Source organism: Orbicella franksi, chromosome 9, assembly GCF_964199315.1.
Source record: "Orbicella franksi chromosome 9, jaOrbFran1.1, whole genome shotgun sequence".
Classification (NCBI taxonomy): Eukaryota; Metazoa; Cnidaria; class Anthozoa; order Scleractinia; family Merulinidae; genus Orbicella; species Orbicella franksi.
In genome coordinates, this window is record NC_138153.1 from 14,294,174 (window position 1) to 14,320,564 (window position 26,391).

A 26,391-nucleotide genomic window follows, 5' to 3' on the forward strand; every position below is an offset into this window, starting at 1 on the left:
AGCAGAGAAAATGGGCGGTGCACATGTAATTGCATTTGTACTTGCTACCGCTTTGGCTTTGCAATCAAGAATTTTATCAGGTAAAATTTTAAATTATAAGGTAGATTTATTAAGAGATTGGTAAAATTAAAATGTAATATTCAAACTCGCGAGCGGGATTAGCCGTATTGACAAGAAGTTTAATACAGTCCTAGAGGAACTTTAATTATCAGTTTTACTGTTCTGTGAGGGAAAACTAAAACCTAAAAGGGCAAGGAATTGCCGTCTTCCAAATGGAACATTTTCGTAATTAACTAACAACTTGATAAACTTTAAGGACGTTCGCGCAAAAATTTTCCAGTGGAAAGATTGTTTTTAGATTTTTACTGCAGTCAGATAATGAGTTACTTGTGTCAGAAATGCAAGAAAAAATTGGGGATCTACGACTTCGTTTCAGAGATAAAGCGTGTGGAAAACTACCCTGATTTTGAAAAATTGGCGCATGTAATTCAGCATGGTCTGCAGGGGTTTATAGTTAAAAATACCGACGGTACGGTGAGTCAACGGAGGCAAACAATCTTAGTCATATTTTGTAGAGGTGGGTCTGTTGTGTAAATAATTCCAAATTCTACCAACGGTTTCACAAAACTTAACCCTTCAAGAGGCATTTGAAACCGTCGCACAAATAAACGAAGAGCTAAAAAGAACGGAATTCGATGGTGCATTTTGCAAAAAATTCAAACTTCTGGTTAATAGATTTTCTTCATTTTTTCGCTAAACGTAGAAAATCGGTAGAGAAAATCATCCATCAAAAGAAAATAGGGGTCACCGAACGTCCAAGATCGTTAAATCCAGGCAAAGCTATAGCAATGGCCATCTGCCTTATCATTGTTTATTTTATTACTTAGTGCGCGCTGTCATGCGTGACGTGGCGTGTGAATTTGCGTGCGCAGTAAAGATGCGCAGAAACAATTTGCGAAAAATGGCGAATGAAGGACAAACAGAATCAGCGGATGCGTTTTTGTTTTCCTCCGAGTAATATCTCGGCTTGTAGTTTTGTAGTTCTTATCTCAGAAGTTAGTCCACAATTGGAGGACAGTGTTGGAGAAAAGAGGTAAAATTCTTTACGGTTGCTTTTGAGTCTGCTGTGTTTGGAAATAGAGGCGAGGATATCAATTTTATTTCCCAGTGGTAAATACGGGAAATGATGATCACAGTATTTTCCAGTAAAACATTCGTCTCTATTCGGATTTGATCCCTGTCTATTCGGCTTTGACTCGTGTCTATCCGCCTTTGATTCGTGTCTTTTCGGCTTTGACTCGTGTCTATCCGCCTTTGACTCGTGTCTTTTCGGCTTTGAATCATATCTATTCGGCTTTGACTTGTGTCTATTCGGCTTTGACTCGTATCTATTCGTCTTTGACTAGTGTCTGTTCGGCTTTGACTCGTATCTATTCGGCTTTGACTAGTGTCTATTCGGCTTTGACTTGTGTCTATTCGGCTTTGACTCGTATCTATTCGGCTTTGACTCGTGTCTATTCGGCCCTGACTCATATTTTCGGCTTTACTTTCCAGTGAATGCTGATTGTCCTAAGCTGCCGTCCATTCCATTGGCTCAGCCTACCTACCGTTGGTGTACAACTGAGTCTCAAGCAGTGACCCATACCTGTATCTTTGTGTGCGCCACTGGTTACTCGCTCGAAGATGATCCAAACCGGAACTTTTTCCAATTTGTGTGCCTGGCAAATGGAACTTGGAGTGGAAAAATACACAAATGTGTTGGTAAGTTGGCTACTAAGTAAGTTTGCGCTCATTGTTACTGTGCATCCTTTTTGGGGACAAAAATTCATGTCGCAACGTCACACCTCGTCATACATTAAGCGCGCGCACTAAGTAAGAAATATTTAACAATTATTCACAGAACTGGAGGTGAATAGTGGTGGATATTTACCGAGCCGCGAAGCGACGAGGTAAATATCCACCGCTTTCACCGACACTGAGGTGAATAATTGTTTTAGTATATACCACGCAAGGTGAATAACTAGCGGACCAAAGAGTAACTTTATTTGTTTAAGAAAAACTTTATTTGAAACGGGAAGCCATTTTGTTTTTCTTCGGCTGCTCGGAGGTGAATAGTACTTGGCTAATCACCTCTGAGCTAAACAAGCAGCATAAGCGAAAAGTACTATTCGCTTGTGTGGTATATACTAAAAGAAAGTATAGGGATTGGGATCGGGTGCGCTAACTTCGCCTGCAATTTACTCTCTTGGATGCTCGGTGAACTCCGTTTTTCTTTCCGTATATAAATTCCTTTCCCGATTTTATCCATTTATATCCATTTTAATAACAAATATTAAAAAAAAAAACAGGAAAATCTATCCGTGAGTAGTTACAAATATTTCACTTTTCTGCTCTCGTGTGAGCGATAGTTGTAACCTAGCATGGTCTTAAAACTGAACGAAAACCTCTAAAACCGGATGGTCTTCAACGCGCCTTATTTCGAAAACGAATACTGTGCCATCATTTTTTTGGCTTTTTGGCTCTTTGCCAAATGTTGATCTTTACCTTATTACATGGTAAGTGTTAAAAAAATTTGTCCGTGGAAATATCTCGGGCGCGAAAGTCCTTAAGCAATTCTGAAACATACTATGAAATATTCTTCCATTTAGTATATATCTAAACATAATAAAATTTAACGATAAATTCCTGGGATTCGTGCTTTCCAATGACAACAAAACAGCGTGTTTACTTTCGCGGAACGCCGGAAGCGAGGTTTAGGTACGACATTTTTAGTTTCAAAACAGGTTTGAAGGGTAATTTGAGTTAGAAATAGCAACTAATGTACATATAACAATGGCATATCCGAAAGAGCAAAAGCCCTTTGAGATCAAAAGTCTCACAAAAAAAAGATTACAATGATTCAAAGCGCAAAACAAGGTATACAGTACGGGTCTATAATCACAGAAGAAATCGCGGAACTCAGGTTTCACGCTGACTTAGCACGCGTTAAGGTGCATGATCGTTAATGAGGTTAAGAAGATTATTGTTTAAACTGGATTACAAATTAACATTGACTCTAACAGTTCCGTAAGAACAAAATTTAAAGGAAAACAGCATTTTGTGAAAGCCTAATTTTGTTTTTCTTTTAAATGCCACGTTGAATGTCTATCAAAGTTAAACATGCGCAGTGCCGCTCCTTTAATCTATTAATCAAAAATTCAGTTAGCGAGCCTTTCAATAACATGCGCACTCTAAAATTCAAAGCTCAACCGACGAATGCGTTTTCCGCTACCGTCAATCAAATGTTCGCCGGCTCCTGCCAGCTTCCGACTACTGCCGAGCGCTCGGTAATCAAATCATTGAGCACAGTTCAGACAACGAATCAGTGCTCGGCAGTGGCCGGAAGCTGGGAGGAACGGAACCACAGAACATTTGATTGACGGTAATGAAGAACGCATTAGTAGGTTGAGCTTTGAATTTTAGAGTCCGCATGTTACTTAAAGGCCTAGTAAAGGCTGGGCTTTTTAGTTTTGTAAAGAGGCGGAAAAGTTGTAAAGCAATTACCAAGAAAGAGAAGAGAGAGAAGCTTTGCTTGAGAAACGACTGATCTGATTTCTATTGTTGAAAATTGAATAAATAAGGAAAATAGCAGCTGCACTGTAGTCTTTTCTATTTTGCAGTTTGATAGCCGTGGCAAGCAATTTGGTTCGAATATTTACACAAGGATTCAGCTCTCTGTCAAAATCAAAAAAGTTTATTTGTGTCCGGCAAAAGTATTGACTTTAGTTTGAGGCGTGCTTTCATGAGTCTGGGCTCACAAAGAGTTAACAATAACTTGGAATGCGTTCTTCTAATAACCATGAAATAACGCTAAAATGAGACATTTTCAATGCCCTCACAGCTCCTTAACGAGCATGGGCACCCCCCCCCCTCTTTAATTTTATATTTAAAGTTCTCATATGATAAATATTCATTGGACAAAGTTTGAACAAAAATCTATGTGCAGTTTTATTTGAGGGGAATTACCTTAATCCACGTGCCATTTTGCTAAAGCGTGAAGTGCAAGACTATGGTCTGACATGTAGAGAAATATTCGGAAAACGTTACTTGGAGGAAATCTGATTAGAATTCTACTAATTCGGCTACATCATCTATCACCTAGTGGAAATCTCGATCTCGTTCTTAATCTTATAGTTAATTAGAACACAGACTCATGGTTACTTTTAAGAAACCGGTTGAAGCAATGGCATTTATAAGCAGCCGGGATTCCTTAGACTACAAAAGGCGCGGCTTACCTTAAACCTATTCACGGCATGGCAACTTATTACATCTGCAAATTGGTCACTCGAAAACCATCAACTAGATATTCACTCAGATCCAGCCAAAAGTTATGCTTGAGGTTCCAAGTGGCAAGATACTCGCAACACTTGGAGGAAGAGCATTCTGTTATGCGGCCCCGAAATTCTGGAACAATCTACCCGGTAGCATTAAACAGGCTTTTAATTTGTTATAACTTGCTATGAATTATTATTGTTCACCTTTAAGTTTTATCAATCTTAATTAATTGTATATTTTATTTATTTTTAATCAATTTATCTAATTGTAAAGCGCATTTGATCATGTACGTCATGGAAAATTACGCTCTATAAGTTTTAATTATTATTGTTATTATTATTATTATTATTATTGTCATTATTATTATTATTATAGCTTATACTACGCGCGTTCTGATTGGTCAATAGAGTTGCTAAACCATGTTCTGTTGTACCGGTAAACCACGGTTCCCAATGTATGGCAGCTCTACGCGGGAACTAGAGAACTCGGAACTCTAGAGATAACAAATGTAATAAACAGTTTTGCCTTTCACTGGCTGAGATATCAAGAACACGAAGATCTTTTCATTCAACATACACATGGAAATTTGCAAGGAAAAACAGGACCAGAAGTTGGTCGTGATATAAAGCTTTAAGTTTATCTTTCCTTCCACGGCAAAAATTTTACGCCGACTCCGGTTACGCTTGAGACTGAAATTAAGGAAGTTTTAAACCCTTTTTTGGGTGCTTTCCACGGTCTGTGGAGGATGAAGTCAGCTGGGCCTGACTGATCAATTTGGGTTGTCAAAAAAGCAGGGAAAATATTCCTATCAGAAATTTTGAGTTTGAAGTCAATGCATGAACGATAAGTGAATTTGATTTCCATATAAGCTTAGCTTTCAAGCAATAGTTTTCATTTAGCAAAATACAGAGAGAAACACGGACTTCATAGCCTTCAACTTAAGTAAATAAATTCTGAATAAATTTGTAAAGGAGCGTTCTGTAACTAACCTTTATTTCATATGCAAAACTTTGGAAAGTTGTCGTTAAACACTGCGTTGAATCGCTTCGCCAAACACATGAAGTTGGACTACTTGCACACTTTTCGTACAGCCTTTTAATTTCGTGATGACCGATTCCACCTACGAAACCTGCATTTCTCCTTCAGAATACTTTTGAGTTTATTAATATGCTTTTTGGCTTTCACCGATAACCTTTTTACTTTCGTTTCTTAAAACTTTCTTAGCGTGAAATGCTTTCGTCGCTTTGCTCTGCGGATTTCGTGTCCGATGCGGAGTCTGTGTTTTCATTCTTTCGGTCGCTGTGATTGGTTTGTCGCGTCATCTCATGAATTTGATGAGAATAAGCAACTTGATCACGAAAGTACAATAAATTTTCCTCTCATTGACAGATTTTTTCCATAGTTATTTCATAAAAGCAATAGACCACTCTTTCTATGGGTTTACCGGCGCAATAAATCACTTGGGATGTTGGCAGAATACTCGAAAAGCTTGTAAATCACTGGCCTAACGGCTCGTGGTTTACAAGCTTTTCTCGTGTTCTGCCAACATCCCGCGTGGTTTATTGCGCCAGTAAACCCATAGAAAGAATGGTCTATTGCTTAAGTGAACAATGTAATACCTTCTGCGAGAGTTACTTGCATGAAAATATAGACATCTCCATAGTGCACTGAAAATTGTAGTAATACAGTGTTTGTCATTATAATGACGAACACTGCAACATATTATCGTGTAATTATAATTCTCGACTCAAATCTAAATTGTCTGCAGAAAAGCCTCACGAGAGTTCTCTTCTTAGGGTATTACTTCGCATTAGTCACTTTTAGCTTAAAACTGACAATAATTTCACTTCAATTCCAGATTTAGAGCCGCCGACTTGTAGTTTCTGCCCAGGCGACATTGTCAAAGAAGGCAAAGGTGCGGCGGTAAGGGTGTTATGGGACAGGCCAGTCTGCACTGACAATTCACACTTGCCCCCGAAAATCAACTACAATCGTCAAAGTGGTGACTTCTTTGGTGTTCCCGGAACATATAAGGTTCAGTGCATTGTGGAGGACCACGCATACCCTAAAGGAAACATATATACGGGATGTTCTTTTACAATAACACTTAAAAGTAAGTTGAGTAGTTTTGCGCTGCATGTTCCGGCATTTCATTTGTGTCTTTGCATCTTTGACCTGACGTACCCGCCTCGTCTGAAACGCAGATTCAAAAATAGGTCAAAGTGCACTGAGAAACAATAAAATTGAAAACTATTTCCATACATCTCTTTTAATAGACGTGAAGTTGAGTGTTAAATTGTTGGAAATATTGTTTGAACTAAAAAGTAAATCGTTGACACAAATTGGAAGGACATTTCAGTGAACGGAAAAATTAGATGCACATCAGCTATGACACTATATGCATGGCCATCAAAATGGCAGACATTTCGGAACAAAATTTAAATTGTTATAGGTAATCGTTAGTCTCCTCCACAGCCGTTATTAGGGTCGTCACGCAACGCGTCTCCCCCTGGTGGGGGAGAAGCGTAGCATGACGACCCTAACAACGGCTGCGGAGGAGACTAAGGTAATCGTATGAATGCGAGTGCTATTAAGGATTTACAATACGAATGATGTTTGAAAATTCTCTCAAAATTGCACGCGGCTTGAGGGGCGTTCAATTTGAAAAAGATTCGCAATTTTATCACAAGTTATAAATCTTTTTAGCTCGGCATTTATTGTATGACTGGGAACTCACGAAAGCACGCGCGTTAATTTGCACAGCTGCAATGCAAACTAAAAATTAAGGATAAATTGACCTATTTTTTCAGCCAATCACAATGAAGTAATTTTCTCAGTTATATAAAAAAAACCCACTGAAACAGCAGGATTTAATTAATATTTTAGATTATATTTTCTATACCTATCGGTATCTATCTCCTACCCATTAGTCTATTTCTAATCTCCTGTCAGATGCATAACTCATTTTACCTATAATGTACCACATGCCTTTGGTCTGTTTTTTATATTTCTATAGTACAACCTCAGGCTGTAATGATAACTATTCATTTTTCTTCTGTTTTTCTTTGCCTCTTGTCGTCACTGTATTTGTTAGTAGTGTAAGTCGTTTAGATATTGTAATTTAAACAGTGTAAAAAATTAGAGCAATATAATGTAAATAGAGCTAGTGTTGTAAGTAAGCGTTGTTTCCCTTGTGTTATTGCAAAAAAACAAAACAAAAACAAAAACAAAAACAAAAACAAAAACAAAAACAAAAAAGAAAAACAAACAAAGAAACAAAAAAACACTGAAACAGTCCTGATTTGTTTTTACTTGTTTAGGTCAGTTACTTTTATCAATTTATTGATTGATTTGGCTTCTCACGCTCACACATAGTGTTCATATAGGTCTCCTACTGTTTACAAGCATAAACTGATTTAACTGTTCAAATTGACGTCATTTATTCCTTAGGAGCCAGATGTCCTATGTACCCTCCCCCCAAGAACGGTGCCTTGGTTTGTATGAACCGTGAAGATGGCTCCCAAGCATTTTGCCAAGTTGCTTGTGAATCTGGCAGTGACTTCGTTTTCCACCCTCCCTTGATATACGCCTGTGACAGCCGTGGACATTGGGTCGCGTATTCGCATTTCCCGCAGTCAAACTTAAAGGCTCCGTGGCCGGACTGTGCAAGTATGATTGTAGCTATAATCTACTATAATCCACCGGGGGTGGTACTCTGTAAATGTTTGGGTGTGGGGGTGGGTGTACCGCTAGGATATTGAAATCCTGGTCCTACACTAGACCATGATCAACTTGATTGTGCAACCCCATTCTTGACTTGGCACCAAAACCCCCCTACCCTAGCTTTCTCAGACTAGCTGTTTTCAATGCAAAAACTTTTATCGCCATCGCAGTCCAACATACGCTAACTAAACCAATATCTTACAAAGTCACTTCCGAGTTTCAATATCTGTTATAGAATGCCGGGTAAAGAACCCCGTTTTAATTTGTACACTGGCTTTTTTCGCGTTTTTCGCTTTTTCGGTGAATTATACCTTATTCTAGACTCACACTGTGTGATTTCTATGCCCTATCCCAGACTAAACTGTCTAAAAACCATACCCCTCATAGCGGCTCATACCCATATAGCTTATATATCAAAGTACCCTCCTCGGGAGACACCCGTTTGTTACTCAGGCAGTTGGTCTTTCCTCTAATCCTTAGCCTCAGTGAAAGCATGGCGTTAAAAACCGAAATAATGCTTGGAAATTAAGCTATAAACATCGCTTTGAACAAAATCCGGGGTGGGAGGCAAAGTTAGAATGTACAACTGTATGGTGTTCAGTTAAAAGCTCCAAAGGCTCTCTGCTTGGCAACGTCACGTCAATATACTTGAGAGTTTTTCAAGTTATTTGCTTTTGCTTCAGGGTATTTGTTTCCTACATTATTATTTGTCAATTAGTTTGCTAGTTGCTTTAGTTGATAATTTCTTTGTAAGTTCTAATTGCATTTCATATATTTTTTTTGTAACAATTTTAGGTGGCGCTGGCCCTTCTGTAGTGAGTGTATTTGCAGAGTTTTTCTTTGATGGTAATCAGACGCATTCTAAAGTTGTATCGGAGTTAACGGATAATTTTCTTCAATTTGTTCGAGGCCCTTTTATTCCACCATGGTATTGTCAAAGGATCAGTGACTGCCGACGTGACAAAGTACACGCTTACGTGTAAAACCGGCACCGACAGGATATACATCAGAACCATTGATTTGTTGGTTATGATTACAAAAATAAGTTGTTAGATCCAAAATATACAGTATAATTAAACAAATACATGCTTTAACAACTGAGTTCTTGCCTTGTGTGTTTAGGGTTTACCTTTGGAATACCTTATGCTCCTAGAATGGTGAAATGCGGGAGTAGATAAGTCCCTTTATACACAGTGTAGTATAAAACATAAACACGCGAAACGGGCGCAGATATTGTATTATATATAACTGAGTACATTCTCTAAGCACGTTCTCTATAATAGGCGTCGTGGGATACAGGATAAAATCTCCCAGTTCACATAAGATCTATTCAAGGCTAAAATCTCAATACAGGCTCCTACTTTCAAGATATAACAGCCAAAACATACACTTGGCTTTGCGAAGCAGCTACAAATCTGTTGTAACTGCGCATGGATGTACGAGTAACACGGATAGACCCGCTATTAACAATCCATAAAAGCTGCATAATAAGTGTTTTCCTCCAGGTTGTGCATGGGAAATACCGAACAGCGAGGTACTGCGATCGAGAATGGGTCGGAATGGTCAAATAGAGCGGTCTATTTTGATCGGGCCTGTCCAACCGAGAAAAGTTGTCCACCTCGAAAGGTGCATGGACCGACTTTTTTGAAACTTGCTGGCTGGACCGAACCGATCCATTCAGTTTTAGACCAAAATTTCCGGAAATTTGGATTGAATGGACGCGCCCTAGTTATCCTAATTTCACATTTAACACCATTTATATAAGAACCTATGGCGGCTAACTTAAAAAAACCTAGATGCTTATATACGCGGGTTTTTGCTGTATGGGTGAGTTCCCTATTGCGTGCGCGGGGCCGTACGATAATACGATAAACAGCCAAACTGCACACTAAACTGTCTATTTAACTCGACATTTCAATGAGCTAGGTGATGGCTGATTAAGGCGAAGGACGAATCAACTATCAACTCATAGAAGTAAAACTGTAGTTGTGTATGGGCGGTCATCAGCTTTTTGTCCCAACAATTTCAAGGTTTTTTCTTAAGTCAAGAAGCCCTGTAATCTCTGTAATAAAATTATCCATTTGTGTCTTAACATCCAAGGGAAACTCCGCTTTTAAATAGGATGGGGGACGGAAGGGATTTTCCAATCGGCCGACAAAAAAGTGAGGACAAAAAGTGGGCAATAAACGATACTCCATGACGATATAAGCTAATGAATAATATTTCAAAATGTATATTCGTTTATTTGCTCAGTCGAACACTTTGGGACTTCTTAATTTCAACATTTAAGATTTGTATCTTCTAAATATGCTTAACAAAGGCTAACATTCAGCTACTATTTGGAGGGAGAACATATCACTACAATTATATGAATTTAAATTAAACACCATATCTTTGGAATAACAAGATTTTATAATACGACTTTGAATCATACATGCTAATTAACAATTAGATTGTGAGCTCGAGATTTCTATGAGGTGATAGTTGATGAAGCTGAAGGCCGAATCAGCTATCACCTCATAGAAATCAAGAGCGAACAAGAAGATCTTTAAGATCTTACAACCGCGCTTTTAAAAGTTAACTGATTTGGTAGCGCTACAGTCGCAATGCAATGCACCTTCCAAAGCAGTCCTTGATGATTCATTGATTACTGCAGACACCACATCACTTGATCAACACAACCTGTATTATTGCACCATCAGTCGTAGCCGCTGTGAAATCTCCGATGACGTAATTACTCCCGGCACATGTCATAATCTGGGATCATGAGTGACCCGAAGAAAAAAAAACGAAAAAAAAATCGGATTTGAACCTATTTTCAGCAAATTTGGCACACCGGAAGCTGAGAAAATTGCCCTATTTTCGGCCACCATTTTCCAGCTCTTTTCGTCATACCCCCCCCCCCCCCTCGGGAGGGTTTTGTAAAGTTAGCGAATCAGTATGCAAACCACCGTATTGGTGATTGCCGTCGGCGAAATGTTTATTTGCTCAAAAATAGCGGCCAAATCTTTCGGAGTGTACTCCTACCAAGTCATAAGATACTTAGCACCAGATGGATTTCTATTCAGTAACAGTTTTAGCGAATTTGTCATAGCCTTAACCAACTGCCAAATTAAAGTTGGGAGCAACGGTTTCTGTTTGGTCAAAGGTCTTGATGATGCTGACAAACTCATGGTAATGTACCTCATCCCGGTGTACGTCATAGTAATTGTGGTCTTGCTAGCGAAAATGGTGAGTGCTTTTCCACACTGGTGCTTTAGCACACGGGTCAAGGCTCCATTTCGTGGCATATGCACCATCCTTGTACTCTGTTATACAGACATCACCTATATTTCTCTCAGGATTCTGCGCTTTGCCAAATTTGGATCAAGGGTCGTGCTTTACGTCAATGGTGAGATAGAGTACTTCAGTGGAAAGCATCTCTGTTATGGAATTGTTGCCATTCTCTTTGTGGTGTTCGTGTCAGTACTCTTTCCGTTGTTCCTTTTATTTCCCCCGCTCCTGACAAGAGGTTTCCGTCCAGTCCTGAACCTGAATCGCTGGAATCCGTTCTTTGATGCACTTCAAAGCTGTTTTAAGGATCAATATCGTTGGTGTGCGGCCTTCTACTTTATCTGCCGGCTTGGTCTCCTGGTGATCTATGAATTTATGCCGGCAAGTCTGGTGAAAAGACTTTTGTTGGAGGTGGCCTGCATCCTGATCCTGCTGATCTTTGCAATCTTGAGGCCTTACAAGGAAGCCCGTGATGTCGAAGAGGACGAGGAGAGTTATGACTGGATGAACAAATCTGACGTGGCACTCCTGACCACACTTTCCTTCATCGCTGTGGTCAGTTCCCCGTACGAAAACAGCCTTGCGATTACCCCTGGTGAAAAAGACGGGCTCAAAATATTCCTTAACATCTTGTCTTGCGTTCCCATTGCTGTGCTGATGGTAGTATTAGCCTTCCGTGTTGGAAGCAGATACCTGCCCCCTTGTAGAGAACCTCCAGAAGATGATTTACCAGTTATGTCCGAAACATCAGGCAGCAGCAGAGAAGGCCGCAGCCCACTCCCCACAGTGTCTGAAACTACTGAAACATCTGTAACTCGACACAGCAGTAGAGGAAGCCGCAGCTTGACGGACAGGTCTCAAGCATCCAATTTTTCTATGATGGCATAGAAAATTCTAACAACTAAAGTTAAATAGAATTAATAGTTACATTGTCAAAGATTATGATGACACGCATGCTAAAATCTTTTGCATGAAATGAATGATTTTACCATTCGATTTGCGACTAGATTTAATTCTATTGGCGAGGTACAATCTTAAGTAGTCGTGGAAAAAGAAGCGTTTTGGACAAATTTTTGCTGACTAGTATTGGTTATTGTATGATCAAAACTATCATAAAATTGTCGAATATGATTAGTTATCAGCAGGCCCCATTAAAGCACGAATAGGGCACACCTGTTCTGTTGGACTAAATCGATAGCTGCCACAGGACACGTACGTAAATGGCTCCCTTTTCCCATCCATCTAGAATTACTTAAGATGTTTTTCCCAATTGGATTCCACTCGGTTCTCTTACCACTATTGAGAAAATAACTTAGACTATATAGAAGGGACCGAAGGAGAAGTGTGCTAAAAAAGACCGCTGTCGTTTACTTGATAGGCAAACTTTAGAAAAATGTAGAGAGTTTATTTCCTAGTTCAATGTTACAATTTGTGTACGGTGGCTACGCCCGCAATACTAGCGGCAGTATAAACTGAGCTGTCCCATCGAAACGACACGAAAATAGTCTTTATCTTCGCAGGTAATAAAAATAAAAACACTGCTAAAGTTGCTTTGGCTTCTTCTAAAACTTAACTCGAGAATTCTGGGTTTAATTTGACGAGGAACGACATGTTTTGCTACAATAACTCAACTATTATCCTTCCTGGCGACACTCGACGAGCGATGTGCAAGTTGCTTGACGCTAACGACCCATTTTGTGGCGCCAAATTAAAACGCTGGAGACACAAAATGTTTCATATATTTCACTTCTTTACAATCTGATATGGTGTTTGGAATAATAAACGCCTTGTCCAGTGAAAATAGTTGCCCGGCCCCTCCTACGCAGACGCTCTTTAGGCTCGTCACGCGATAGTGTTGGAAGAAGATTGCGTGACGAGCTACGTAGGAGGCTAAGATGAACCCCACCTTAGTAGTTTTCATTCTGGTCATTTTACGCATCCATGTTTGGGCCATGCCGGTACGTTGGGGTGGCATCTGTCAGAGAAGTTTCATATAAATTGATTGGTTGAAAAAAAACAAAAAACAACAAGAACAAAAAAAGCTGTCATTGCATGAAACCCACGTCAACTTGACGTTTTTATTGTGTCTCCCGCGTGTAACGAGTTATAGAAAAAAATAGAAAAGATGGTGAATTTTCGACGTGCAAAATTCCAGCTGAACAAACAAACTGACCAGTGTAGCTTATTTCACTTGCTATAAAACATAATAGATAAGTGGTTTTAGAGCGCTGAATTAGAACGACTTAAGCGAGTGTTTTGGTCTTTAATTTAATTGTAAGGCACGCTGCAGCTGAAAAGGGTTTGAAGCGATGACAAAACACACAACGAACGGTGCTAACAAGTAAGATTCAAAAGGCCACGTGTCGTGCGGTGACCTGGCGACACGATCAGCATAATAGGGAGCTTAATTAAGCAAACCACGATGACAACTACAACGAAAACGTTACCAAATAGAAGATTTAAGGTGGCTCGAAACAGTTAGCAGCAGTTAGATTTTGATGGGTCATTAAAACCACTCTTTATCACTCGATGCTACAATCATGGTATCCAAAAACCGCCAAATCTTTGGTTAACACGTTGTTGTCATTTTCGTGACACAATAGGTTACCATAGCAATAGTATGACCTGCTAAAAACACCCTTAATTGTAGCTTTGGGGACTTATAATTCAAAAACGGCACAGTCAATATTTTATTATATTATCAAATTTTAATAAGCATGATAAGACGCAACTTTTGGCAGTTTTCAAAAAACCTATACATAGGCTTCAGAACCACCTTAAAGTTTTGGGAATTTAAGGTGGCTCTGAACCCTATGTAAGATGAATATAACATGTCTTGCATAAGATGGACTGCAAGACATTGGGTTAGAAGAATTAACATTTCAGCCGGGCTGAACTGAAGGACAGTGGCAAAGAACGAAAACAAATAATCATTGAGGTTGAGTCAGGTTGCAGATGAACAAACAAGCAGCTTGCAATTTTCATATTATAATAAACTTAGTATTTGAAAAGTCGAAGTAATTAAGGGGCAAATTTGTTGTAAATTTAGTCGACCACCCATTTTTAATCTCATCATTGCAAAACTTTGAGGAACTCAGAGCAGAGAAAATGGGCGGTGCACATATAATTGCATTTGTACTTGCTACCGCTTTGGCTTTGCAATCAAGAATTTTATCAGGTAAAATTTTAAATTATAAGGTAGATTTATTAAGAGATTGGTAAAATTAAAATGTAATATTCAAACTCGCGAGCCGGATTAGCTGTATTGACATGAAGTTTAATACAGTCCTAGAGGAACTTTAATTATCAGTTTTACTGTTCTGTGAGGGAAAACTAAAACTTAAATAGGCAAGGAATTGCCGTCTTGCAAATGGAACATTTTCGTAATTAACTAAAAACTTGATAAGCTTTAAGGACGTTCGCGCAAAAGTTTTCCAGTGGAAAGATTGTTTTTAGATTTTTACTGCAGTCAGATAATGAGTTACTTGTGTCAGAAATGCAAGAAAAAATTGGGGATCTACGACTTCGTTTCAGAGATAAAGCGCGTGGAAAACTACCCTGATTTTGAAAAATTGGCGCATGTAATTCAGCATGGTCTGCAGGGGTTTATAGTTAAAAATACCGACGGTACGGTGAGTCAACGGAGGCAAACAATCTTAGTCATATTTCGTAGAGGTGGGTCTGTTGTGTAAATAATTCCAAATTCTACCAACGGTTTCACAAAACTTAACCCTTCAAGAGGCATTTGAAACCGTCGCACAAATAAACGAAGAGCTAAAAAGAACGGAATTCGATGGTGCATTTTGCAAAAAATTCAGACTTCTAGTGAATAGATTTTCTTCATTTTTTCGTTAAACGTAGAAATTCGGTAGAGAAAATCATCCATCAAAAGAAAATAGGGGTCACCGAACTTCCAAGATCGTTAAATCCAGACAAAGCTATAGCAATGGCCATCTGCCTTATCATTGTTTATTTTTAATTATTACTTAGTGCACGCTGTCATGCATGACGTGGCGTGTGAATTTGCGTGCGCAGTAAAGATGCGCAGAAACAATTTGCGAAAAGTGGCGAATGAAGGGCAAACAGAATCAGCGGATGCGTTTTTGGTTTCCTCCGAGTAATATCTCGGCTTGTAGTTTTGTAGTTCTTATCTCAGAAGTTAGTCCACAATTGGAGGACAGTGTTGGAGAAAAGAGGTAAAATTCTTTACGGTTGCTTTTGAGTCTGCTGTGTTTGGAAATAGAGGATATTTGAAAACGGCGCGAGGATATCAATTTTATTTCCCAGTGGTAAATACGGAAAATGATGATCACAGTATTTTCCAGTAAAACATTCGTCTCTATTCGGGTTTGATCCCTGTCTATTCGGCTTTGACTCGTGTCTATTCGGCTTTGACTCGTGTCTATCCGCCTTTGACTCGTGTCTATTCGGCTTTGACTCGTGTCTATCCGCCTTTGACTCGTATCTATTCGTCTTTGACTAGTGTCTGTTTGGCTTTGACTCGTATCGATTCGGCTTTGACTAGCGTCTATTCGGCTTTGACTTGTGTCTATTCGACTTTGACTCGTATCTATTCGGCTTTGACTCGTGTCTATTCGGCCCTGATTCATATTTTCGGCTTTACTTTCCAGTGAATGCTGATTGTCCTAAGCTGCCGTCCATTCCATTGGCTCAGCCTACCTACCGTTGGTGTACAACTGAGTCTCAAGCAGTGACCTATACCTGTATCTTTGTGTGCGCCACTGGTTACTCGCTCGAAGATGATCTAAACCGGAACTTTTTCCAATTTGTGTGCCTGGCAAATGGAACTTGGAGTGGAAAAATACACAAATGTGTTGGTAAGTTGGCTACTAAGTAAGTTTGCGCTCATCGTTACTGTGCATCCTTTTTGGGGACAAAAATTCATGTCGCAACGTCACACCTCGTCATACATTAAGCGCGCGCACTAAGTAAGAAATATTTAACAATTATTCACAGAACTGGAGGTGAATAGTGGTGGATATTTACCGAGCCGCGAAGCGACGAGGTAAATATCCACCGCTTTCACCGACACTGAGGTGAATAATTGTTTTAGTATATACCACGCAAGGTGAATAACTAGCGGACCAAAGAGTAACTTTATTTGTTTAAGAGTAACTTTATTTGAAACGGGAAGCCATTTTGTTTTTCTTCGGCTGCTCGGAGGTGAATAGTACTTGGCTAATCACCTCTGAGCTAAACAAGCAGCATACGCGAAAAGTACTATTCGCTTGTGTGGTATATACTAAAAGAAAGTATAGGGATTGGGATCGGGTGCGCTAACTTCGCCTGCAATTTACTCTCTTGGATGCTCGGTGAACTCCATTTTTCTTTCCGTATATAAATTCCTTTCCCGATTTTATCCATTTATATCCATTTTAATAACAAATATTAAAAAAAAAACAGGAAAATCTATCCGTGAGTAGTTACAAATATTTCACTTTTCTGCTCTCGTGTGAGCGATAGTTGTAACCTAGCATGGTCTTAAAACTGAACGAAAACCTCTAAAACCGGATGGTCTTCAACGCGCCTTATTTCGAAAACGAATACTGTGCCATCATTTTTTTGGCTTTTTGGCTCTTTGGCAAAAGTTGGTCTTTACCTTATTTCATGGTAAGTGTTAAAAAAATTTGTCCGTGGAAATATCTCGGGCGCGAAAGTCCTTAAGCAATTCTGAAACATACTATGAAATATTCTTCCATTTAGTATATATCTAAACATAATAAAATTTAACGATAAATTCCTGGGATTCTTGCTTTCCAATGACAACAAAACAGCGTGTTTACTTTCGCGGAACGCGGGAAGCGAGGTTTAGGTACGACATTTTTAGTTTCAAAACAGGTTTGAAGGGTAATTTGAGTTAGAAATAGTAACTAATGTACATATAACAATGGCATATCCGAAAGACCAAAAGCTCTTTGAGATCAAAAGTCTCACAAAAAAAAGATTGCAATGATTCAAAGCGCAAAACAAGGTATACATTACGGGCCTATAATCACAGAAGAAATCGCGGAGCTCAGGTTTCACGCTGACTTAGCACGCGTTAAGGTGCATGATCGTTAATGAGGTTAAGAAGATTATTGTTTAAACTGGATTACAAATTAACATTGACTCTAACAGTTCCGTAAGGACAAAATTTAAAGGAAAACAGCATTTTGTGAAAGCCTAATTTTGTTTTTCTTTTAAATGCCACGTTGAATGTCTATCAAAGTTAAACATGCGCAGTGCCGCTCCTTTAATCTATTAATCAAAAGTTCAGTTACCGCGCCTTTCAATAACATGCGCACTCTAAAATTCAAAGCTCAACCGACGAATGCGTTTTCCGCTACCGTCAATCAAATGTTCGCCGGCTCCCGCCAGCTTTCGACTACTGCCGAGCGCTCGGTAATCAAATCATTGAGCACAGTTCAGACAACGAATCAGTGCTCGGCAGTGGCCGGAAGCTGTGAGGAACGGAACCACGGAACATTTGATTGACGGTAACGAAAAACGTATTAGTAGGTTGAGCTTTGAATTTTAGAGTCCGCATGTTACTGAAAGGCCTAGTAAAGGCTGGGCTTTTTAGTTTTGTAAAGAGGCGGAAAAGTTGTAAAGCAATTACCAAGAAAGAGAAGGAACAAATTTTGCACAAGGAAAAGGAAAAAGAAAACACACTCCAACAAGCCATGCTGCCCTTGCGACCCCGTCTGGGAAAAAAAACTTAAAGGTGCCAAAACGCGAACATGAACAAAACCTTCGCGATAAAAAAAAAATTAATTGACAAACCACCCCTCCTTCATGTAATATATCAAACACAAAAGACCAAGTTTGACCACCTTTCCAAACACTTAGAAGAGAGTTGAAAAATACGACGCGTAGCGGATTATTTTTGAAGAACTTCGAGGTGTTTTGAAATGTGGTCAAACACTGTATTGAGCTCGTGTTTGATATATCTGTCAATCGTAACTAAAACTAAAGAGAAAACGGAGAAATAAAATCGTAAAAATCTGTGCTAAATTTCCTTTGTTTAAACTTGATGAATTGATAATGAGTTTGAGAAGAATAGATTAAACGGCGCGTCCCTAATTTCCTTTGACGTCTTCAGCTGTTTACATTAATGTTTATGAAAACATTCGATGTCTTCTTAACTCAGCTAATACATTATTAGACACAACAGCTCCATGGCTGCGTTGTACCGACATATCAGTCACCCCCAGGAAAGGAAGCCCTTCAGAAATGGTGTCCTGGGAAGTTGATGTCGATGACAACTCCATCTCAGTGGACCCTAACGCTACAGTCGCCCTACACTCTACTCCTGAGTCTCCCCAAAATTTGACCATTGGTCGACATGATATCGAGGTTACTGCCACTGATAAAGCTGGAAACAAAGCAAGCTGCAAGTTTAGGGTTATCGTTAGAGGTAAGCTTGAACAGTCTCATTTATTTGGTAATATTCTACTAGTATTGTAGTAAAGCTGTAATCTGATTGGCTGAGTTATCGTACTTTATCCGGCATTAGTGTGTCGAGGCTGGACGTCGTCCATATAACGGTGAAGTTTTCTCGTTTATCCGATGTTTCGGATAAAACTATTGAGTAGTTAAATTCCCTAGAACACTGACGAAAGCAAATTGATCGATGTGCGACTTTAATTCATCAAACTGAGCACGTGATCAGTACGTGATGACGTGTAAAGGGTTGAAGTTCAACAACAATTTAAGGTTATTCAGCAGTATTGCATGGGGCATCCTTACTGCGCATAATTTATGGCGTCATTAGCGCGCGTTCGTGCACACGCACATTGAAAACATGGCGGATTTGCCTTGATATTGAGTTCTGTCAGTTGAAAAATGGCTATAGCTCACTAACGAGCTCGGACACCCCCAATTTTTTTCCAGTCATTTTAATCAACTAATCATTAGCTTTGCTTGAGAAACGACTGATCTGATTTCTATTGTTGAAAATTGAATAAATAAGGAAACTAGCAGCTGCACTGTAGTCTTTTCTATTTTGCAGTTTGATAGCCGTGGCAAGCAATTTGGTTCGAATATTTACACAAGGATTCAGCTCTCTGTCAAAATCAAAAAAGTTTATTTGTGTCCGGCAAAAGTATTGACTTTAGTTTGAGGCGTGCTTTCATGAGTCTGGGCTCACAAAGAGTTAACAATAACTTGGAATGCGTTCTTCTAATAACCATGAAATAACGCTAAAATGAGACATTTTCAATGCCCTCACAGCTCCTTAACGAGCATGGGCACCCCCCCTTTTTAATTTTATATTTAAAGTTCTCACATGATAAATATTCATTGGACAAAGTTTGAACAAAAATCTATGTGCAGTTTTATTTGAGGGGAATTACCTTAATCCACGTGCCATTTTGCTAAAGCGTGAAGTGCAAGACTATGGTCTAACATGTAGAGAAATATTCGGAAAACGTTACTTGGAGGAAATCTGATTAGAATTCTACTAATTCGGCTACATCATCTATCACCTAGTGGAAATCTTGATCTCGTTCTTAATCTTATAGTTAATTAGAACACAGACTCATGGTTACTTTTAAGAAACCGGTTGAAGCAATGGCATTTATAAGCAGCCGGGATTCCTTGGACTGCAAAAGGCGCGGCTTACCTTAAACCTATTCACGGCATGGCAACTTATTACATCTGCAAATTGGTCACTCGAAAACCATCAACTAGATATTCCCTCAGATCCAGCCAAAAGTTATGCTTGAGGTTCCAAGTGGCAAGATACTCGCAACACTTGGAGGAAGAGCATTCTGTTATGCGGCCCCGAAATTCTGGAACAATCTACCCGGTAGCATTAAACAGGCTTTTAATTTGTTATAACTTGTTATGAATTATTATTGTTCACCTTTAAGTTTTATCAATCTTAATTAATTGTATATTTTATTTATTTTTAATCAATTTATCTAATTGTAAAGCGCATTTGATCATGTACGTCATGGAAAATTACGCTATATAAGTTTTAATTATTATTGTTATTATTATTATTATTATTATTATTGTTATTATTATTATTATTATTATAGCTTATACTACGCGCGTTCTGATTGGTCAATAGAATTGCTAAACCATGTTCTGTTGTACCGGTAAACCACGGTTCCCGATCTATGGCAGCTCTACGCGGGAACTAGAGAACTCGGAGCTCTAGAGATAACAAATGTAATAAACAGTTTTGCCTTTCACTGGCTGAGATATCAAGAACACGAAGATCTTTTCATTCAACATACACATGGAAATTTGCAAGGAAAAACAGGACCAGAAGTTGGTCGTGATATAAAGCTTTAAGTTTATCTTTCCTTCCACGGCAAAAATTTTACGCCGACTCCGGTTACGCTTGAGACTGAAATTAAGGAAGTTTTAAACCCTTTTTTGGGTGCTTTCCACGGTCTGTGGAGGATGAAGTCAGCTGGGCCTGACTGATCAATTTGGGTTGTCAAAAAATCAGGGAAAATATTCCTATCAGAAATTTTGAGTTTGAACTCAATGCATGAACGATAAGTGAATTTGATTTCCATATAATCTTAGCTTTCAAGCAATAGTTTTCATTTAGCAAAATACAGAGAGAAACACGGACTTCATAGCCTTCAACTTAAGTAAATAAATTCTGAATAAATTTGTAAAGGAGCGTTCTGTAACTAACCTTTATTTCATATGCAAAACTTTGGAAAGTTGTCGTTAAACACTGCGTTGAATCGCTTCGCCAAACACATGAAGTTGGACTACTTGCACACTTTTCGTACAGCCTTTTAATTTCGTGATGACCGATTCCACTTACGAAACCTGCATTTCTCCTTCAGAATACTTTTGAGTTTATTAATATGCTTTTTGGCTTTCACCGATAACCTTTTTACTTTCGTTTCTTAAAACTTTCTTAGCGTGAAATGCTTTCGTCGCTTTGCTCTGCGGATTTCGTGTCCGATGCGGAGTCTGTGTTTTCATTCTTTCGGTCGCTGTGATTGGTTTGTCGCGTCATCTCATGAATTTGATGAGAATAAGCAACTTGATCACGAAAGTACAATAAATTGTCCTCTCATTGACAGATTTTTTCCATAGTTATTTCATAAAAGCAATAGACCACTCTTTCTATGGGTTTACCGGCGCAATAAATCACTTGGGATGTTGGCAGAATACTCGAAAAGCTTGTAAATCACTGGCCTAACGGCTCGTGGTTTACAAGCTTTTCTCGTGTTCTGCCAACATCCCGCGTGGTTTATTGCGCCAGTAAACCCATAGAAAGAATGGTCTATTGCTTAAGTGAACAATGTAATACCTTCTGCGAGAGTCACTTGCATGAAAATATAGACATCTCCATAGTGCACTGAAAATTGTAGTAATACTGTGTTTGTCATTATAATGACGAACACTGCAACATATTATCGTGTAATTATAATTCTCGACTCAAATCTAAATTGTCTGCAGAAAAGCCTCACGAGAGTTCTCTTCTTAGGGTATTACTTCGCATTAGTCACTTTTAGCTTAAAACTGACAATAATTTCACTTCAATTCCAGATTTAGAGCCGCCGACTTGTAGTTTCTGCCCAGGCGACATTGTCAAAGAAGGCAAAGGTGCGGCGGTAAGGGTGTTATGGGACAGGCCAGTCTGCACTGACAATTCACACTTGCCCCCGAAAATCAACTACAATCGTCAAAGTGGTGACTTCTTTGGTGTTCCCGGAACATATAAGATTCAGTACATTGTGGAGGACCACGCATACCCTAAAGGAAACATATATACGGGATGTTCTTTTACAATAACACTTAAAAGTAAGTTGAGTAGTTTTGCGCTGCATGTTCCGGCATTTCATTTGTGTCTTTGCATCTTTGACCTGACATACCCGCCTCGTCTGAAACGCAGATTCAAAAATAGGTCAAAGTGCACTGAGAAACAATAAAATTGAAAACTATTTCCATACATCTCTTTTAATAGACGTGAAGTTGAGTGTTAAATTGTTGGAAATATTGTTTGAACTAAAAAGTAAATCGTTGACACAAATTGGAAGGACATTTCAGTGAACGGAAAAATTAGATGCACATCAGCTATGACACTATATGCATGGCCATCAAAATGGCAGACATTTCGGAACAAAATTTAAATTGTTATAGGTAATCGTTAGTCTCCTCCACAGCCGTTATTAGGGTCGTCACGCAACGCGTCTCCCCCTGGTGGGGGAGAAGCGTAGCATGACGACCCTAACAACGGCTGCGGAGGAGACTAAGGTAATCGTATGAATGCGAGTGCTATTAAGGATTTACAGTACGAATGATGTTTGAAAATTCTCTCAAAATTGCACGCGGCTTGAGGGGCGTTCAATTTGAAAAAGATTCGCAATTTTATCACAAGTTATAAATCTTTTTAGCTCGGCATTTATTGTATGACTGGGAACTCACGAAAGAACGCGCGTTAATTTGCACAGCTGCAATGCAAACTAAAAATTAAGGATAAATTGACCTATTTTTTGAGCGAATCACAATGAAGTAATTTTCTCAGTTATATAAAAAAAACCCACTGAAACAGGAGGATTTAATTAATATTTTAGATTAGATTTTCTATACCTATCGGTATCTATCTCCTACCCATTAGTCTATTTCTAATCTCCTGTCAGATGTATAACTCATTTTACCTATAATGTACCACATGCCTTTGGTCTGTTTTTTATATTTCTATAGTACAACCTCAGGCTGTAATGATAACTATTCATTTTTCTTCTGTTTTTCTTTGCCTCTTGTCGTCACTGTATTTGTTAGTAGTGTAAGTCGTTTAGATATTGTAATTTAAACAGTGTAAAAAATTAGAGCAACATAATGTAAATAGAGCTAGTGTTGTAAGTAAGCGTTGTTTCCCTTGTGTTATTGCAAAAAAAAAAAACAAAAACAAAAACAAAAACGAAAACAAAAACAAAAAAGAAAAACAAACAAACAAAAAAAACACTGAAACAGTCCTGATTTGTTTTTACTTGGTTAGGTCAGTTACTTTTATCAATTTATTGATTGATTTGGCTTCTCACGCTCACACATAGTGTTCATATAGGTCTCCTACTGTTTACAAGCATAAACTGATTTAACTGTTCAAATTGACGTCATTTATTCCTTAGGAGCCAGATGTCCTATGTACCCTCCCCCCAAGAACGGTGCCTTGGTTTGTATGAACCGTGAAGATGGCTCCCAAGCATTTTGCCAAGTTGCTTGTGAATCTGGCAGTGACTTCGTTTTCCACCCTCCCTTGATATACGCCTGTGACAGCCGTGGACATTGGGTCGCGTATTCGCATTTCCCGCAGTCAAACTTAAAGGCTCCGTGGCCGGACTGTGCAAGTATGATTGTAGCTATAATCTACTATAATCCACCGGGGGTGGTACTCTGTAAATGTTTGGGTGTGGGGGTGGGTGTACCGCTAGGATATTGAAATCCTCGTCCTACACTAGACCATGATCAACTTGATTGTGCAACCCCATTCTTGACTTGGCACCAAAACCCCCCTACCCTAGCTTTTTCAGACTAGCTGTTTTCAATGCAAAAACTTTTATCGCCATCGCAGTCCAACATACGCTAACTAAACCAATATCTTACAAAGTCACTTCCGAGTTTCGATATCTATTATAGAATGCCGGGTAAAGAACCCCGTTTTAATTTGTACTCTGGCTTTTTTCGCTTTTTCGGTAAATTATACCCTATTCTAGACTCACACTGTCTGATTTCTATGCCCTATCCCAGACTAAACTGTCTAAAAACCATACCCCTCATAGCGGCTCATACCCATATAGCTTATATATGAATATATGAAAGTACCCTCCTCTAAGAGACACCTGTTTGTTACTCAGGCAGTTGGTCTTTCCTCTGATCCTTAGCCTCAGTGAAAGCATGGCGTTAAAAACCGAAATATTGCTTGGAAATTAAGCTATAAACATCGCTTTGGACAAAATCCGGCGGGGAGGGGGCAAAGTTAGAATGTACAACTGTATGGTGTTCAGTTAAAAGCTCCAAAGGCTCTCTGCTTGGCAACGTCACGTCAATATACTTGAGAGTTTTTCAAGTTATTTGCTTTTGCTTCGGGGTATTTGTTTCCTACATTATTATTTGTCAATTAGTTTGCTAGTTGCTTTAGTTGATAATTTCTTTGTAAGTTCTAATTGCATTTCATGTATTTTTTTTTTAACAATTTTAGGTGGCGCTGGCCCTTCTGTAGTGAGTGCATTTGCAGAGTTTTTCTTTGATGGTAATCAGACGCATTCTAAAGTTGTGTCGGAGTTAACGGATAATTTTCTTAAATTTGTTCGAGGCCCTTTTATTCCACCATGGTATTGTCAAAGGATCAGTGACTGCCGACGTGACAAAGTACACGCTTACGTGTAAAACCGGCACCCACAGGATATATATCAGAACCATTGATTTGTTGGTTATGATTACAAAAATAAGATGTTAAATCCAAAATATACAGTATAATTAAACAAATACATGCTTTAACAACTGAGTTCTTGCCTTGTGTGTGTAGGGTTTACCTTTGGAATACCTTATGCTTCTAGAATGGTGAAATGCGAGGGTAGATAAGTCCCTTTATACACAGTGTAGTATAAAACATAAACACGCGAAACGGGCGCAGATATTGTATTATATATAAGTGAGTACATTCTCTAAGTACGTCCTCTATAATAAGCGTCGTGGGATACAGGATAAAATCTCCATTCTAGGCTAAAATCTCAATGCAGGCTCTTACTTTCAAAATGTAGAGTTTTTTCAAATATACTGTTGCAGTACATCACATAACCATAACCACCACGTAAGAAAAACTGGCCAGAACACTGGCAATATTATAAGACCACGTGCACAATACTGCATTGTGAATGACTCAATGTCAAGGCCACACCCATAAGTACAAGTTGTTTTTTCTTTTTTAACAAAAATTAAGATCCTTATTAAGAACTTAGGGGATCGACCTATTCAACCAAAATTTCCGGGCCGAGGTTCCAAAATTTCTTGGTGTCGAATGGATCCAGCAGGTCCGAACGGTCTAGTTCCATTCCACCCGCAAAACGAGTTTCGCACTGATTTAAAATGCAGGATGTTGGATCAGTGTTGCAAGTATTAGAGCTAGATGAAGATTTCGACGGTGATATCAATGGTATTGTGTGAGTTATTTCATGCCTAATAATTTAACCTGTATAACGGGTTATTTTGAGCAGACCGTTCAGACCGTTATTTGCCGTATAAGTTCAAACACTTAACAGCCAAAACATACACTTGGCTTTGCGAAGCAGCTACAAATTTGTTGTAACTGTGCATGGATGTACGAGTAACACCGATAGACCCGCTGTTAACAATCCATAAAAGCTTCATAATAAGTGTTTTCTTCCATGTTGTGCATGAAAAATACCAAACAGCGAGGTACTGGGATTGAGAATGGGTCGGAATGGTCAAATAGAACGGTCTATTTTGATCGGGCCTGTCCAACCGAGAAAAGTTGTCCACCTCGAAAGGTGCATGGACCGACTTTTTCGAAACTTGATGGCTGGACCGAACCGATCCATTCAGTTTTAGACCGAAATTTTCGGAAATTTGGATTGAATGGATCGCGCCCTAGTTATCCTAATTTCACATTCAACACCATTTATATAAGAACCTATGGCGGCTAACTTGAAAAAACCTAGGTTCTTATATACGCGGGTTTTTGCTGTATGCGTGAGGTCCCTATTGCGTGCGCGGGACCGTACGATAATACGATAAACAGCCAAACTGCACACTAAACTGTCTATTTAACTCGACATTTCAATGAGGTGATGGCTGATTAAGGCGAAGGACGAATCAACTATCACCTCATAGAAGTAAAACTGTAGTTGTGTATGGGCGCTCATCAGCTTTTTGTCCCAACAGTTTCAAGGTTTTTTCTTAAGTCAAGAAGCCCTGTAATCTCTGTGATAAAATTATCCATTTGTGTCTTAACATCCAATGGAAACTTCGCTTTTAAATAGGATGGGGGAGGGAAGGGATTTTCCAATCGGCCGACAAAAAAGTGAGGACAAAAAGTGGGCAATAAACAATACTCCATCACGATATAAGCTAATAAATAAT

At 39.0% G+C, this 26,391-nt stretch overlaps 2 protein-coding genes across 2 annotated transcripts; both read left to right on the forward strand.

Annotated features, from left to right (window-relative positions):
• Positions 1 to 1,725: 1,725 nt before the first annotated feature.
• Positions 1,726 to 9,115, forward strand: LOC145498498 (sushi repeat-containing protein SRPX2-like). Its single transcript, XM_081478420.1, has 4 exons — positions 1,726 to 1,761; positions 6,139 to 6,427; positions 7,765 to 7,983; positions 8,833 to 9,115. Exons 1-4 carry the CDS (start codon positions 1,726 to 1,728, stop codon positions 9,018 to 9,020), a joined length of 732 nt encoding a protein of 243 aa, XP_081334546.1. The 3' UTR covers positions 9,021 to 9,115.
• A 5,053-nt stretch (positions 9,116 to 14,168) lies between these two features.
• On the forward strand, positions 14,169 to 24,679 carry LOC145496411 (sushi, von Willebrand factor type A, EGF and pentraxin domain-containing protein 1-like). Its single transcript, XM_081476057.1, has 6 exons — positions 14,169 to 14,488; positions 15,942 to 16,148; positions 18,476 to 18,727; positions 21,838 to 22,092; positions 23,421 to 23,639; positions 24,491 to 24,679. The coding sequence occupies exons 1-6, from the start codon at positions 14,419 to 14,421 to the stop codon at positions 24,676 to 24,678; spliced, it is 1,191 nt and encodes a 396-aa protein (XP_081332183.1). The 5' UTR covers positions 14,169 to 14,418; the 3' UTR covers position 24,679.
• The last annotated feature ends 1,712 nt before the right edge of the window (positions 24,680 to 26,391 follow it).